At 42.6% G+C, this 17801-nt stretch overlaps 1 protein-coding gene across 1 annotated transcript; it reads left to right on the forward strand.

Annotated features, from left to right (window-relative positions):
- The first annotated feature begins 384 nt into the window (after positions 1-384).
- Positions 385-705, forward strand: LOC130890194 (late cornified envelope protein 3D-like). The gene has a single exon (XM_057794213.1). The coding sequence runs from the start codon at positions 385-387 to the stop codon at positions 703-705; it is 321 nt and encodes a 106-aa protein (XP_057650196.1).
- The last annotated feature ends 17096 nt before the right edge of the window (positions 706-17801 follow it).

The raw sequence follows: 17801 nt of genomic DNA on the forward strand, positions 1-17801 counted from the left end.
GACAGGGAGGAGAACACAGACAGGAGCCTGTGTGGGTGCATCAGAGCCTGTGACACAGCAGAGTCCTGGCTCTCTGCATTTCTTGCACTCTTCTGAGAGTCTGAATCTGCCCAGGGAACTCTGCAAGAGCCTTTCTCCCATTGCCTGTATTTGCTTCAGCTCACCAGAGAGCTACTTAGAAGTAGCAGCATTCCCTCCTGCCAGCAAGGCAAGAGGAAGACAGTGGCTTGCAGGTCATGGAGACCAATTACCCTTTGCCTTTGCAAAGATCACAGCTCAGGGAGCAGCAAGTCTTAGGAGCAGGCAGGGCTTTATGAGACCATTCCCAAGGGACACACTGGCCTAAAGACATTTTTTTTTCTTTCCCAGACTGACTCCTGAAAGATGTCCTGCCAGCAGAGCCAGAAGCAGTGCCAGCCTCCTCCCAAGTGCCCCTCCCCCAAGTGCCCCCCAAAGAGCACAGCACAGTGTCTGCCTGCAGCCTCCTCCTGCTGTGCTACAAGCTCTGGGGGCTGCAGTGTCCCCAGCTCTGAGGGAGGCTGCTTCCTGAGCCACCACAGGCGCAGGTCCCACAGATGCAGGCGCAGGAGCTCCAGTTCCTGTGACCGTGGCAGCTCCTGTGACCGTGGCAGCTCCTGTGACCGTGGCAGCGGTCAGCAGTCTGGGGGCTCAGGCTGTGGCCACAGCTCTGGGGGCTGTTGCTGACCTGGACGGTGAAGTTTGGAAGAGAATCTTTTCCAGAATCGAGTCTAACAACCTTCCCCAACATGTGGACTTCTTTTCCAGTTTTCCTGTTCCTTTAAATGCTGAGATGTTTCTACAGGAGAGCTCAGATCTCTCCTGGCTCTTCCTGTTCCCTGCATGCCCACACAGTAAGCACCCTGCAATCTGGAGAGCTTGTGACAACTTCCCAGTCTGTTAATATTATGTTCTTGACCCTGTGGAAGTAAAGAACTTGTTTCTCAACACCATTGTGGCTCTCGTGTCTACCTTTGTGGCTTCTCCTGTCCTCTGCTCCACTCGTCAGTGCTACCTAGCACATGGGACAGGGAGAGGAACAGCACTGCCCTGCCGGGTGGGCTGCTGCATCAGTTAAAGGAGGAGTCACTGGCATTGACTCCCTGTCTGTGGGAGATCTGACAACCCTGCAGCATGTATGAAAAGTGCATTGATTGTATGCAGATTCTGTTATAAGGGAAATATTAATATTAGAATGGGTGTTCCTTGATTCCCCACAAAGAAACAGAAAATGGGAAGTCAAAGGAAGTAAATACTGGAAGACAGGTGGCTAAGAGTAAGGAAGCAAGAAAGGTTGCCACGGGGTTGCACACAGTTTCTCCAGCAGCACCTGTAGGATACCACTGGTTGTGAATGCCGGGGGGTGGGGGTGGGGGGAGAAACGAAGCTGAGTTTTGGTTTAAAAAAATTTGAAAATTAAAAATATTCTGGTTTTATAAATGCATTTCTCTAAGTAAAATATTTACTTATCATTTGGGATAAAAAGTTTAGAAAAACTAAAACAAAAGAATGACCTTGATTATGTGACGTAATTTTTCAATTACTCTATGAACCAACATTCTGAGTGGGTGCTTCTATGGTCTCAAGCAGCTGCATGCTTCTGCCACAGCAGCCCCCTAGAGTGACAGCATTTACTCCCCCTGCTGTGTAATAAGCACCTATGTAGGTTTAATAAGGTGAGGGACAAGCCACAAGACTGAGGAAAGTCTTGCATCTAGTTATGCTAGATTTGATGACAGCCGGTGGCACATCTGGTACAAGCCTGTTTCCACAACAGCCAGAACAACTTAGCACAGCATGGGACACATTCCCAACAGGAGATGGATTGCTTCACTCCCTACCATGTCCCTGTGCTCATGCCTTCGTGGGGAAATAGTATCCCAACCCATTTCTTGCAAGTACTTAGCTTGTTTCATGTTACATTTTGGTTCCTAAGAGGTAGAGGCCACTTCTACAGATTTTGATAAGTTTACTACATGAATTTACTAGATAAAGACAACATGGTTCTCATTCTCAAATTTATATCTAAATATGCTTTCAAATATCTATAGTGTGATTTTTGGAGATACTATATTTCTTTCTGAAATATACCTCCAATATTACAATAAGCTAGAATGAGGAAATATATAATTTATACAAATCCACATACTCTAGTTCTTCCATCATTGTAAGTATTCTGCTGACAAGACAGTTGAAGAAATTTCAAAGATAAAACACTAAATGTACTTATGATTATGGTCATGGTGATACAATGAACAAGTCAATGCCAACTTTAATTCTTTGTGAGTTTTGTCAAGAGTAGGCACAGCATTCCCGCAGCCTGGAAGCACTTGGTGATGCTGGGAGAGCAGCAGTGTCCTGTTCTTGCTCCAAGGCAGCACCACTGATCCTTAGTGAATGGATGGGGTGGGGCAATATTAAGCCCAATGTCAATTAGACCCAAGCATCCCTCTGACCCTGTGAGCAATGCCCAAGGACTCAATGATAATGTCAGAAGGATACATCACTGTGGAGTCCCCTTAGAAATGTTGATGTCTTTCTTCTTGATAGTATTGAGAAACGTTTTGTGAATAATGTGGGGGTCTATGTCCAAGAAGCAAAGTTGGAATAACAACTTCATTACATACAGTCAACCATCATTCATATTTGTTGTGATTTCCTTTAGCTAATCCAGTTTATACAAATTATTCCTAACAGTCTGCAGTTCCCAAGTCTCTGAAAATGGATTCTACCACTACTTATACAGTGTTCGTTACATTTGTTTTAATTTTCCAGTGCTGTCATCTTAACACAGAGTCTCAATGTTTTATGCTTGACTTGGCCTTAAACATCTCTGTGGTCTTTTGCTCTCTGGAAACCACTTCACTGCCGTCTCCCTCCTCTAGATCCTTCTGGCTTTACACAACCACTGCATAAGAACACATTGTGGCAAGTTTTACAGTTGACATGTGTCTGTTTCTCTCTCTCTCTGTCTCTCTGTCTCTCTGTCTCTCTCTCTCTCTCTCTTCACCACATGTATACACATTTGTGTTTCATGCATGAGTTTATTCAATAATTCATCATTATTCAGTAACACATCATTACAAGAATCAAAACAGAACAGATACACCAGGGCATCCTAAGAATATCCGAGCCTCCAATATCTGCTCTCTTGATTAAACTACTACTTTTCCTGCAGTTATGGATTACCCACGGTACCCTCTGACTCCCCAATTTGTCCCAGTGTCACCACACCTTTATCTCTTCCTCGTGGACCCTTGTTACCTCTAAGATCTCATCAGCTCTACCTGGGTGTCCAGCCTCTGCCTGTTGCCCTTATACAGAGATGGGGCCAACACCTCTGTTTCTGACAGGTACTATTGACCAAGACAACGATCTTACCTGGTCCACCATCTCAACAACAGCAAGTGACAGGACCGGGATTCACTGCTCCTTGGGCTCAGTGCCACCCAAGGCTCTGACCTAAGATGCAGAGGCATTTCATTCATGTACATGACATAGATCTGAGCTACTTGGATACTGGTCCAGCTCACTCCCCTTTCAGTCACCCAAGAAAAGGATTTGTGTTGTGTTCATTTGTGAGTCCTCTTCTCCCAGGACAGCAGTGCTAGCTATATAAGGTGAGATCAGTAGCTTTAGGGCGAGTGCATAAATGAACTAATAAAACAGAATTAGCATGCCTAACCTACAGCACACACAAACGACTGAAATTGGCACCAGATGAGAATTTTCTAAAACTCTTCTAGAAGGTTCCTGCCCTGGGAGAAGCAGAAAACTTGGAGTTGGAAGGAAGGAAATAAAAGCTTCCCTGTCACCCGAAATCTTCATCTCACCCTGCCCACTCTCACCACCCACCACCTGGCAGTGAGCTTGGGGCCTGAGAGAGGATCACTTTGAAATCACAGAAACCAACTCACGAATGCCCAGTCTCCTTCCACTCCAGTCTTGCCTGTTACTGTGTTCAGCATCAGCCACTACGATGAGTTCCTGGCGCAGAGCCACCTAGTGGCCACCTGAGGCCAGTGTTCCTCAGTTCTCTGGAAAGGGCTCTTGAGCTGACCTAGCCATCAGGTCTTGTGACTTCACACCAGGAACTGAAAACTAGTGGAATGAGTTTTATTTTGCCTTGTGTGTGTGTGTGTGTTTTGTTTTGTTTTCTTTGTTTTTAAGAAATGGACGTACCAGCTGATTGAAGTTTTTATAACGTAAATTCAGCAATATTATTATGACTACACAGCGTAAGTGGTACATACCAAAAACTCCTAATACATTAATACATAACACAACAATATTTCTTAATTTTTATAAGTTAGGTAAAAGGCAAAGACCCCTTGGTGAGGAACTCCTTTGGTGGTTAGTAATGCCTACCTTAGAAATCTAATGGCCTTACATGTACACTTACCCTGTTAAGAAGCTTTATTAAGGGAGTTACGGCCTCTATTTTCTGCCTCATTGCTAATACCGTTTTATGCTGCGGGAGGACCTTCCGCTTCTTCAGCCAATAGCTGTTGAAATACCAGCCTACTGGGGTGTGGTCTATTTATCTTTAAAAAAGAGCGGCAAGCCTCGGCCGCTTCTTGTTTCCCGCTCTCTGGTTCTGGTGCTTGGTTCCAGCTCCTGCTCCAGCCACTAGGCTTCTTTCCTGACGGTTGATGTTTGTGAGTTTTACCCCCCCAAATAAATATCTCTTTAAATCCTAACTGGTGTGGGATTGTTTCGCGCACTAGTTTTAAATTAAGTTAGAAAGAAAATAATGAGTCTGTTCTCATCTTTAAATTTAGAGGGTATTTCACCAGTTTTTACTCTTAAAAGATCCCAGATGACAACCAAGACTTCAAGAAATCACAGTCGTTCCCTGAACATGATTTTCATTCCTTTGAGGACCGCTCTTCTCAGGTTAATTGTCTCCATATTTGCTTCAGGAATCATTCAGCATCTGTGATGAGGACTGTGTCCCTCAGCCCTTCCTCACAGCAGTGTTAGCAGGAAGTGACAGCACACACCTGTGTAGTCACACAGTTTGTCTGTGCACTCAGCAGTATGTGGAGTTCAAAAATAGCTCTCATAATTACTTCGTGTATCCTGGAGTGGGAGGACTCTTCAGTGAAGCAAGGAGTTGGTTGAAACTGAGCATCTAACCAGCACTGAGGGTGAGCTAATGGCTCCTCCCTTTGAGGTGCCTGGAACAGACTGTGGGGGGCAGTGTGACATAGGAAAGCTGGGCTCCAAAGTCGCAGGGCTACTTCCTTCATTACTATAATCACTGCTTTCCTGCCTAAATAAGAGCGTTGGAGATAAGAATAAAGGATAACAACAAAGAAAATATAAGCTAAACCTCAATAAAAAATATTTAACTTCACAACAGAGGGCCGTCAAAAAAAAGAAATTTGACCTTGTTAAGTGCATCTGTTGGTTCATGTAAATGCTATATATATCAACAAAAATAAAATTGTTCAACTCTCTAAATGCCAAAACTAAAGCAACTGGAGTAAGCCAGTGCTACGTCAAATTACTACAGAGAAAAAAAAATAATTTTTTCAAGCAACTTTAAATATTTGTATTATACATTTTTATTTAAAGGACCAAATAAGTCTCAGAGAAAACATACACAGTATTGAATGATCTTATCAATAATAATAATAATATCATTATCATTTAGAAAACAGCACAGCTGTATTACAGAGTAAATAAAATACCACTTATTCTCAGTATAATAGACTATAAGAAGAGAATCCAAGAAATGATGTATATTGCTGAAATGCTAAATTTGAATTCAAAATATTATTTATTAATAATTTTCTCCTTAAATATATTTCTAGCTATTCACTAAAAATATTTAGGAATACTTTTAAAAAAAGTGGTATTTTGCATTCCTGGTGTCCCCATTGAGGTCTCTAAATGCTATTTCTCACTAAAAGAAAGCAAGAATCCTTAGAGAAATACTTGTCGAGTTCTGAGACAAGCGATATACAAGATGAACCACCATGTAGTACCAAAAAGCAGGGATGCTGTGGAAGGCCACTGAGGCTGTGTGGAAAGCACATGGGAGGTCATTTTAGAGGATTCTTACCAGATGGAAAATATGACAAATATCACTCACCTGATCAGTGGACTTCAAAACAGAGACCCAGAAATAGTGGTGACCTTCAAGAGCTATCTTTAGAAATTGGTAAGTTGTCAACTAGTTGCCCCAAAAATTTGGCCACAGGAAGATTTTATTATAAATTATATATAATGTATATTATTTATAAATATTAATAAGTGTTTCTTCATTTTCTGTATAATTTATATTTCAAGCTATGAAGTAGTTGGGGAGAAAGCTCCTACACGATTCAGGTAATAAGTGATAAATGAGTGACAGAAAAGTTCTATTATTAATCCATAATGAAGTAATCACTGAGAAGTTCTTATACTATTAAGTAAGAGATTTATGGGCAGCTTTAAGATGGATGGATGACGGTACTGACAGCATCCAAGCCTATAGGTCGCTCTTAGCCAACATCACTCAAACTGGGACATCCGGACGGTGCCAGTCTTTTGTACGGCTTAGCAAACATATAAGATAGCACTGGATTCATGCTTGCCAAAAACATTGAACTTGAATTTATTGTGGGGACATCACAAGAAAGAGAAACGGCATGAAAGAGTAATTAGCCTAACTCAAAATGTGAGTAACTCTTGTCAAGTGAGCTAATTCTTTACAAAGTAAATGATGTGGGAGAAAAACCTCTGAAGACACGTCAGGGGCACGATGACCAAACGTGTGTCCAAACATGTGTCGAACAAGCCGACTCTTAAGCCTTACTTTAAAGATGACTGTAAAAATGTGAGCACAAACTATTTCGTGTTATTGGAGTATTGTTCGTCCTCTCAGGAATAGCGATGGCAAACAAGTTATTCAAACGTCATATGCTCGAGACAAGTGCTTCAGTATTTGAAGGTGGGGAAAGATGCCATTCTGGACTTTTTCTTAAAATAGTTAAGGGGAAATCACTGAGGGTAAAAGAAATAAAAGCAGTGTAGTTGGGGGATCATTGTTCCCTCTCTTTTTGTTCAGATTTGAAGATTTCCACAGAATTAATTAATTAATTAATTAAACGAATACTGCATCAGGTTAGCCTGTAAAAGCTTTCTGTAAAGTACCAGGATCTGCACACATGACAGACGATAGCCATGAGGCAGGAGCGGAGCACAGCAGGAGGGTCAAAACGTGGACCCCAGGCTGAGGACAGGGCCCAGCGCCGGCCAGCATGCCGAGCAGTCAGCCCTCCCACATGGTGTGAGTTTGCATAATTCCCAGTACATTGTTCCACCTCTGAAGGTTCATCTGAGGTTTATCCAGCAGTTCAATGCAGTCTGCCACCACTGTCTAAATTACAGGCTGGACCCATCACTCTCCAGCTCTTTACTTGTTTGTTTGTTTCAGTGTTTGTGGTTGTCTTATTTGAAGTCAGATTATATTTATTTTCTGTTTCTATCCTTAACAGAAGTCACCAGGAAATTTGTCCCCTGTTCTGCCTCCTCAGTTCCTTCCATAGTGGTGAGCAGAGTTAACACACTTCATAAATGTTTGTTGAGTGAATAACCTATGTGCATCAGACTGTACCTAATTATAGCAAAGACTTGGAGGTAAGATAATGTCCAATAACGAGGAGGTGGCCGAATAAACAGTAGATAGGCATGAAATAGAAAACTAAGCAGGCACGCAAAGCTTGCTAGGTGTGTTTACTCTAATGAACAGAAGGTTTACACTCCTGAGTGAAAACCAAGGGGTGGGGGAGACTACATCACAGCCTGGATGCTTTATTAAACAAAGAATCAGCATGAAGATACAGAGGGATACACAGCTAGGAAGATGACAAACAACACTGCAGCCTGAATGGGTTTATTGAACAAAGCAAGTGTAAAGAATGATATGGAGAAACATACAATCAGCCATAAAATGGTTATGTCAGTGTAAGGTAACTTTTGCTAATCTATAATTTGCATTTGCCTTCAATGGATACAATCATTCAAGAAAATGGAAAACTTATGTCAATATCAAAACTACATATATTTTTGTAGAAAACAATTTTCAAAATGAAATTAACTGTCAGGTGGGATGGAGCTAATGCCCCGAATCTGGTACATTCAGTGTTAACCAGGTCATGGCAGAGGGATTGAAACTGAGCAGATTCCAGGCCTTGTAGTAACCCCACCAAAGGCTAAAGGTGTAAGAAATTTGGGACTATAAATCCCTGAAAGCTTTTCCAAAACATATTTTGAACTAAAGAAGTAATATTTTAAATCATCCCTGTTCTCCTAGTCCTTGTAACTTAATTATGGAATGGCTATAATGCCAAAAATGAGTCCAGGCATTTCCCTATGTTTCTGGACTGGGTGGAGCAGAGGGTTAATGTGCTACTTTGTATTTGAAATGCGCCACACCTTGATATAATTTTCCGATGAGTATAAAGTACAAAGCAAGGATTAAATTGCATGGACTGCGCTGTCAACAATCAATCAACAGCTCTGTTGAGTAACATCCATATGCAAGTCAGAGTACCAAGATGCAAAAGAAACATCAAGACGTGTAGGACACAGTCACTTCCCCACGAAGCTTACTGGCCGCTGATGGCATAGGAGATGTGGTATGTGGCAAAGCAGGAGGGTCCAGCGGCTTCCCTGGGGCCTCCTTGACTTCCTTCAGACTCTCACACCAGTATCATTGCTCCCTCCCCAGTGGTCTTCAGGGCATACTCATGCCCAGGCGGACAGAAATCCTGCCACCCTGGTTTCCTTTAGCCATAAAGACAGCTTAGGACCTCCAAAGAGCTAACCATTACTTCTGGCGGAACTGCTTATTGAAAAGCGTTACATAATAGTCATCTCAAATGTTAGGGAAAGGGGCGTATAGCAGGCACTTTAAAGACTCCCCACACTTGCATGAAAGTAGAAAATGTCCCACATTTCAGTAGAAGGGAGAAATAAAACCAGAGCTCTCCGGAGGTGGAAAGTATCATTTTCTAGAAATTTGGGATCCAATACTGCGAAGATTAGGATATAAACTGGAAACTAAAGAAGTAGGCATCCTCACTGAGTCAAATACGGATCACAGGCCAGAGAGACGGCTTAACCACCCAAACTGGTGACCAGCCAGTAAATGTGCCTGTCACCAAAACTGATGACCAACTGGTAAATGTGTGTCACCAAAGCTGGTAACCTGAGCTCTGCTGTTGGATAAACAAATGCAATGAAAGAAAAAAAAAAGTATTGTTTGCCACTTAGCTATTGATTTATTTCCATGTCTGTAACTCACTTATTCCATAATAACAAAACACATAAATCTTAGCAGATTTTTTGGCCAAACGTTCAGGTGAGTGTGTGGCCATGTTCCTCACTCCTGGGCAATGTAGGTATACCTCTAAGACATTTTTAAAGGCCAGACCCATGCTCATGGTCCCTTTTCTTCCTCATCCCCTTCTTTTCCTGGTTTGAGCTGTACACTGTTGGTGTGAAATACATGCTGAGGTAAGAAGCTGGTATCCTGAATACATGGGTGATCTGTGGAGGGCATCTTTCACCCCATTGATTTTTAGGATTGGTTCAACTGCTCTGGTTGGCTAGGCAGGTGTTCCCTTCTTGCCTCACTGACTCCAAACTTCATGCTCTTAAAAGAGAGTGGCCTTTCCAAACAGAGAAGAACTGATCTTTGGTTAAGGTTTTGAGTTCTAGTTTCTTAGTTACAGCTACCAAGAACCAATGTTAATGACTGGGAACTGATATGGAAAAGTAGACAAACCAGTCTCAGACCACTGCAGAATCTTATATAGTAAATTGCTTTCATACATGCAAATTTCAATATTATCATTTTATGTCTTTTATTTGTATCCAAAGCCAATCTTTCTCTATACCATTTATTCCTTTTATTCAAGGACAATTTAATAAACTTTTCTTAGGACTGTTGGCTTCTTTTCAATGTCTCTACATTTTATGATTTAAATTCTTATTTACTGTGTTTAGGGCATTTGAATCATACGTTTAAAAAAGCTCTTTATATTTTTAGAAAATATTTAGGTTCAGCAAAATAGAGAAGAAAGCAGAAGAATGTTCTGCACACTTTCCCCATTATCAGTACCCCTCAGCAGTGCATTTGCTACAGCTGATGACTTTATAGTGACGTCGCCATAATCTAAAAACTGCTACATGCATAATGAAAATGTCTATAATATTTATCTGATAGGTCTTTCATCAGAAACTTTCTGGTCGTCTCATCCTGCTGCTTATTAGCATTAATTCTTTTGGAAGTTGAATTCATGGTTAAAAATTATAAACATACTTTAAATGACAAACATGCTTTAAAACCCATTCCACATATACGTATCCCAGTGGGACTTCTCCTGTCTATAAACCCATTCTATACATATGTATCCCAGTGGGACTTTACCTGCCTGTGGGGCTTATGTTGAAAAGCAATCTGTCTAGATTAAACATCGATTTGTTTTGTGGATATCTGAAGCAATCTGTCACCTGTCTGTCTGAGATCTATTTTATGTTAAATACATAGCACGGGCTAGTCCCAGACCCATGTTGAGTGTGCTGTAGAGAGAATGACAGGCAGGTCTGACATGCGGGCTATGCTTCCCCGTTTTAAGGGATGAATCTCTTTCCTCCACAGAAGCCCAAGCTAAGGCAGACAGTTTCTTTGGGTCCTGTGACATTCTTTTTCTAAGCAATCTTTTATAAATTTTTAATTACGTTTATGGATTTACTTATTACTTGTGTGTGCACGCGCGCATATCACGGCAAATATATAGCAGATGGAGGACAGATCATAGGAGTCAGTTCTCTCCTTCCACCATGTGGGTCCAAAGGAATGAACTTAGATCTTCAGGCTTGGTAACAAACATGCTTACCCCTGAGACATCTTAACAGTCATATGTGTGTGTGTTTGAAAAGTTAAACAATCTTTCATCAGCATGGGAGATTGGCTCCAAGATCCCTGGGGTACTGAAGTCCAAGGATGCTCAAATCTTTTCATAAAACGGCACAATTTAACATGCAATTTTGCATATCCTCTTAAATACTTTAAGTTTTCCCTAGATTACTTACAATGCCTGATACATTATAAATACAACGCTAATTCTGTGCAAACAGTTATTATATTATTTCGGTAATAATGACAAGGGGAAACCTGTACTTGTTTACTGTGGACGCTTTCACTCATGTTTCCAGCCCACAGCTGTCTCAACGGAAGGATGAAGAATCCACAGATGGACTACATGATGCGATGACTTGGGAGGTAGTGGCTTTTCGAATACAGAACACAAAAGTCCTGTGCATGCAATGAGAGTTCCAGAGGGAAACATCAGAGTGGGTGGAGATATTTAAAGAAATATCAGTTTAAAAATTTCAAGACTGAATGAAAGTCATGAATCCTCAGAAACATAAACCTCAAGAGAAAATGTAAAACGTGTGAGGAGATGCTCCAGGTTACCTCTGCAAAAGAAAACCAGGCTTACAGCACCCTTCATGCATTAAAGTCAGAAAACACTGTGACCACATCACCAATGATCTAAGGCCAGATTTCACAACCTGGAATTCTGTATTCAGCTAAATTATCATTTAATGTTGAGGGCCAAGAATTTTTTTCAGCTAAGAATTATCTTACTATTAACAGTGCCTTAAAAATAACTACCAGAATGCTTAATTCAGGAAGATTAAAAACTGAATTTCAAAGGAAAGAATGATTTAGAACAATGGTAAGCAGGGTTTGGTGGTTTGAACAAGAATGGCCTCCACAACCTCATATATTTGAATGCTTGGCCACTGTGCAAACACAAAACAAACAGGAAGGAAAGTGTCTAAGATTCTGCAGCAGGGCCTGGGTGATGCCTGGGTGGGTGGTAGAGTGTTTGCTTCGCAACCATGAGGATCTGAGTTCAGTTCCCCAGCCAGGTTCAGCACAGATCTGTAACCCCAGCTCTGGGAGGTAGAGACATGCAAATTCCTGGAGATTCTGGTCAGTCAGTCCAGCCAAACAGGTAAGTTTCGGATTCAGTGAGAGGCCCAGTAGAGAGCGGATGAGAAAGACACCTGATGTCATGATGCATACATGAATAAATGAATGAATGAGATTTTCCATAGAAAGAACTCCAGAACTTGGGGTTTAACACTGAGACTTAAAAGAGAAACTAGGATGGGAGAGGCAGAGGAGGAATGGGGTGAACCAACGGATGGGAAAACCGATAGAAATGCAGACTCCAGAATGAAAGGGTAAGCTTTGATCAGAAGTGGGAAGTACCTGACTTTCCTAAGGCCTAAGACTCTGGGGAATGAGAAAGGACACGGGATGTGGAGCTTCAGAGAAGCTTTGATGACTGACGACAGGAAGGACAATGCACAATGGCTGGTGGGACAAGAGTTAGTCAGTGCAATCAAGTATGGTAAAGAATAGCAAACTGTGGAAGACACTTGGTATTTGGAGAAGATACCAAAAAAAGACCAGCTGTAGCAAGAGATGATGTTGGTGTTCTGGTTCCTTAAGGTAAGGTGTTTCCAATATGTATGAAAAGAGCAGAGAAATCTAACCGTTTCTTAAAGGCTGTTATCCTGGCCTTGTAAGCTCAGAGCAGCTGTGGATACCTGTGCACGATCAAGCCAGTCAGAATCCCAGCATAGATGCAGGAGGGGCTACAGGACCCCATCCCTAGCTGAGGAGCTAGTGGCAATTGATGTTGTTGAGGGAGAAAAACACATTTTCCTTTGAGGGTGTAGCAGCTGGTAGGCTGTTCATGCTTCAGTGGATGGACCCACACCTATACTCAAGTAAACTGCACTAATTGGACTCTGTAGGTTATTTTTTTAAAAATTTAAAAATGGTAAATGAAGAAGGATGAGGCCCAGGGCAAAAGGAAGTAAGGAGAATGGTGACTAGCTATGATCAAAATAATTTGTATACAAATGGGAAATTAAAAATAAAATAAATAAAAATACTATATTTCATAATGCCATACTCTACCATGCCTGTAGGATAAAGCTCCAGATGTTTTACCTCATCTGTTCTCTGAGCAGCTATGTAGATAGTCTCACTTCTCTGACCTCCTCAAGGTCCATCCATGCAAAATTGTTTGCTATAAATCACGGATTCATCTCACTGCCCTCACCTTTGGTGTCATTCAACTTAAATATTTTTTCTGTGTTCTCAGCTTGACCAACACAATCTTCAGCATCAAGTCCAAACAATGCTTTTTGCCAGTGTGAGCGGTCATCTCAGTGTAGTGCTGATTCCATGTGACGGTGTCAATCCCTCATCACACTACATTGTATTGAATTCTCTCATTAAGACATTTTTTTGCATCATAAAAGTACCACAGATATGGTGGGCAATCAAACAACTCTAATGATTGAAAGATTTACCATAGTGAATAAACGAAAAATCATGTAAGTGAGTAGAAGAGAGGGTGGAGGTTAATTCCTCCTTGCTTTCCGGTGCATCTAATTACTTCAAGCTGGTAGAAAAACAGTCTTTGCGGGGGAAGCAAGAAAAAAATGGCCTTTTACCACTACAAATTCAGTTCAAAAATAAGCAGGTCTGACATAGATAGATCACTGACAATAAAAACCAGCACACACTGACTCTCTCTGTGTGGGTGCTGTGGTGTATGTGTGGTACACACATGAGTGTGTGGATGTGTGCATCCACGCACGCGTATGGAGGCCAGAGATAGATGACCATCGCCTTCCCCTTTGTTTTCCTCTTACTGCTTGAGAACTGGAAGCTGACCATTTCACCTAGGTTAGCTGGCTAGCAAGCTCTCCTAGGAACCGTCTCTGCTCACCAGTGCTGGGGTTATAGGCATACATAGCCACACCCAGGTTTTGCTTCTTGGTGTCCTTTACAGTGGTGCTAGGGATTTGAACTCAGTTCCTCTTTTCTACGGAACCACCTCCCCGCTCCTCTAACAACATTCTTAACAAGGTGCATCACTGAATAAGATAGATTAGAGGCCATTGTCCTCACCCTGGTCAGTATTTATAAGAGGAGGTGAGACTCGCCTTCCGAGGGCTGTCATTTATCCTGAGGCAAACTGACATGGTTCAGATTTATCACAGCCAAATCATTCGAATCCGCTGCATCGTCATCCACAGCAGAGAGGACTTTTCTCTTACTCACTGCGATACCAAATTTGCCTGTTTAACCCGTTCTACCAAATTGAGGAGGAACTTCTGCCCCTCAGATGAAACGTCTTGCTCTGTCTTGCTCTTAGTGGGGGAAGACTGACTACGGACAGGCAAGAAGCCCACGTGACCAACCTTACTAACGACAGCCTTTGCCTTCTGTGACCTTGCTCTGCCCTGCTTGCTTCTCTTCAGTCTGTATTTCCAGAACTTAAGTCTTGAGAGCAGCCCGATGAGCTGCCTAAGAGTTTTCTGGCTTCATCTTTGACTTTGTTTCAGAATTCACCTTTTACCTTCCTGCTCATCCCCATCAAGTCACCCTTTAGGCTTCTGTTCTGTCAGCTTATTAATCAAATGCATATTGATCAGGCATCTCGAGGGTCCAGTTTTCTTTTTTACACAGGCTTTCTGTGTTGAATAAGTCATGTCAGGTCTCTTTTTGATTTTTCTTCATAACTTCCATTACAGAAGTGAAATCACATCCATTATCAACGATTGGGATCCCACCTCCACATGTTGTGAAAACATTTCAAAGATTATCTGCATTTCCACCCCCGCCTCACTGATTTGCCGTCATGTCCGGGCAGCTCCTCAGGCTCAGCACATCACCTTGGGACCAGTCCTCTTCCTCCCTCACACTTTTTCTTTCTCCACTTTTCTGTCATTGTTATTGTCATTTCCTACCGAGGAGGCACAAATCTCCGATGCCACCTCAGTTGGTTCATCTCCAAAAGCCCCAATGTTGTACCCAGTTCTATCAATTATTTTCTCCGGGCAAATGCCTTTCCCATCTGTCATTTCCTTTGCTTGCCCAATACCAAGTTCAGATCCCTATCTCAAGCCTGGGTCATTGTGGCTGCCTATTAACATAATCTTTCCAGGTTTCTAGAGCATCCTCACCATTGTGGTAGATGTTCTGTAGGTCAACATTTGTCTTTCTAAACTCTTCTCTAAGAACCATTTCTCTATGCCACAAACACAACACTATTAAAAGCCCTAGAAGGCGCGTTTGAAGCCACTAGTGATCTGGTCTGTCCTCTCTCCTCTGAGGACATGTTCTCAGAGATGTATTTCTAGTGCCACTAATCCTTTGGATTCCTTCTCCCCCTTCCATCCAAGGTTTCTCACAAGTGCATAGTACAAAAATAATGGTGTCCATAATGATGATTTTGAAGTCAGAAACGCCCTGTCCAAAACTCTGTCCTCTGATTAGAAACTGTGCCATCTCAGGATAGCTCTATGCTTTAGTTTTCTTCCCAGAAACTGGGAACCCATGGTTTGCAGCAGTTTTAAGTGGTGAGTGAAAGGATGCCACGTTCACAGTGAAGGACTGATCTTAGCAGCTGGAATTCCAGGTTTCTTTTCTAGTGAACACAATGGTCAAGTGTCACTACGACTGGAAGAATGCCTTAAACACCCAAAGCCTCAGTTTGCCTGGAAAGGAAGAACCCATAACCTTGTGTTTTCTTGCACAGTTCCCACACGTCTGAATTTCATGGATGTGTGGGAATCAGGGGAACTGCCATCCTTACGGCTGGCCATTTAATAGATATCAATGCACCTGTGTTCAAGGATATGTATTCCTATAGATTCATGTGTCTCCTAATGAATCACCGTTTCTCTTTCCCAAAACTCAGCCCTTGTATTATTTTGATCCTCACACTGGCTTCCGAGTATGTTCTGAGTCAGGCAAGCCCACCCTTCCTGCCTGGCTGTCCAACAAGTCACGAGGCCTGTTGCTTCACTTCATATCCCTGACTGGTGAGGAGGAGGCAGGTCCTCAGTGACATCATCTATTTGTAAACAGCGTGTGTGATGCCCTGCCTCCTAGGAATTACAGAATCTCGGAGCCGGAAGTGAGAGGCAGAGTGGGGCTGTCCTTCGGAGCTTCCCCAGCATGGGATGCCATCTGGACTCGGCTTTGCACATCGTGGATGAGTCAATGGTGAACTTACGACTTGGCCCCTGAGCAAACGCCTTCAGAGGCTGGTTGCTGGGCAGATGCTACCCCAGAGCTCAACAGTCGCTGGGTCACTGAGGCAGAGCAGTCAGGCGACAATTTCCTAAGAGCCTGGGTGTGTCCCCAGAAGCCGGAGTGTCCCTTCTTCTGGGTGGTGGTGGTTTGAAGATTGCAGCAGGGCATCACACTGAGTGGATTCCACGAATGTTGATGGCTCCAGATCTCAGTTTAGGTCGCATTCCCATTACTCACCATCAGAGACCTGGAGCCTTCACTTGCTGTCAAATTTTGTTCCAATTCCTCGACGTCTCTGAATGCCAGTCTACTCATGCTTACAATTTGAGGAAATTAAAAACTATTTTTTGAGGTTTTTAAGAATTAAATGTGCAGCCGGGCGATGGTGGCGCACGCCTTTAATCCCAGCACTCATGAGGCAGAGGCAGGTGGATCTCTGTGAGTTCGAGACCAGGCAGGTCTACAGAGCTAGTTCCAGGACAGGCTCCAAAGCCACAGAGAAACCCTGTCTCGAAAAACCAAAAAAAAAAAAAAAAAAGAAAAAAGAAAAAAAGAAAAGAATTAAATGTGCATACACACACTGTGCTATGCTTCGTGTCTGAAACAAAATTAGTGTTCAGCAAATGTGAGCTATTTTTGTGCTATTATTTTTACCATTACTATACCATCCCTTCTGAACATAGAAGACACTAGGCTAAGGGGTCTTACCTAGAATGAACAGTAAACTCTCTGCTCATATGGCTTCCTATGCTAGTGTGATTCAGTCTGACAGACGCAGCCAAGGGGAGATCTGTAGTTCATGGTCATGCCTCAGGTGTATAGATCAGACCTCAAAGAGTCCCTGACTCCTGGTAGGCGCAGAAACTGCTAAGCAAAGGTAAATGGTCTTATACCACCAGAAAAAGAAAACTCGGGTGTTGTGAGGTGGGAGATGGTGAGGGGAAAGAAGGGGAGGAGAAGGGATAGGAAAGAAGGGAAGAAAGAGAGGAAATAGAGAAGAAGGAATGAAATGAAACCCGAAAGAAGAGAAAGAAGTTTCAGCGGGACTAAATTCAAAGTTTCAGAAGTTGCTAATCCAAATCAGAGTCCCCCAGCTACCTGAGCCTGGTGAAAGGGTGCTGAGTGGGAGGTGGGGGGCCAACATGGGGGCTGCTCTGGGGAGGAACACAAGGGTTTTGACAACTCAGGGCAGATCAAGCTAAGCAGAGCAATTAGGAGAACGTTCTTTGGAATCTCGCAGTCACCTCCATCTTGCCGGTATACCGAAGTGACTTAACGCTAGTTTCCCCTCTGTAAAAACCGACGCAGCAGCGCCCACTTCAGTGAGTCATTACACAAAGTAGATGTGGCTGCGGACACAGAATCCTTAGAAGATACAGAGCAGCCGGTGTGTTCTCCTTCAGGCATGAGCCTTTAAGAAGTAGTATAAAAGGCAATAAAATAAGAAAAATGAAGGCATGGAGAAAGGAATAATTAGGAAAAGAAGCGTTCATAAGAGGTAGAAGCTTTATTGTGACGTCTTCGGAGGACAATCAAATAAGTAAATCTATTTTTTAACACTGCTGTGCACAAGCCCCCTCCCATAACATTGTCTGATGTCCCACCCTTGACTTTTGTATTCCCTGGGAGGAAAATCAGCATGAGGGGA

Source organism: Chionomys nivalis, chromosome 18, assembly GCF_950005125.1.
Source record: "Chionomys nivalis chromosome 18, mChiNiv1.1, whole genome shotgun sequence".
In the NCBI taxonomy this organism is placed as follows: domain Eukaryota; kingdom Metazoa; phylum Chordata; class Mammalia; order Rodentia; family Cricetidae; genus Chionomys; species Chionomys nivalis.

Bases quoted from the DNA above. Each gene is read 5' to 3' on its own strand.
- LOC130890194 (XM_057794213.1), top strand. From the start codon at position 385: ATGTCCTGCCAGCAGAGCCAGAAGCAGTGCCAGCCTCCTCCCAAGTGC.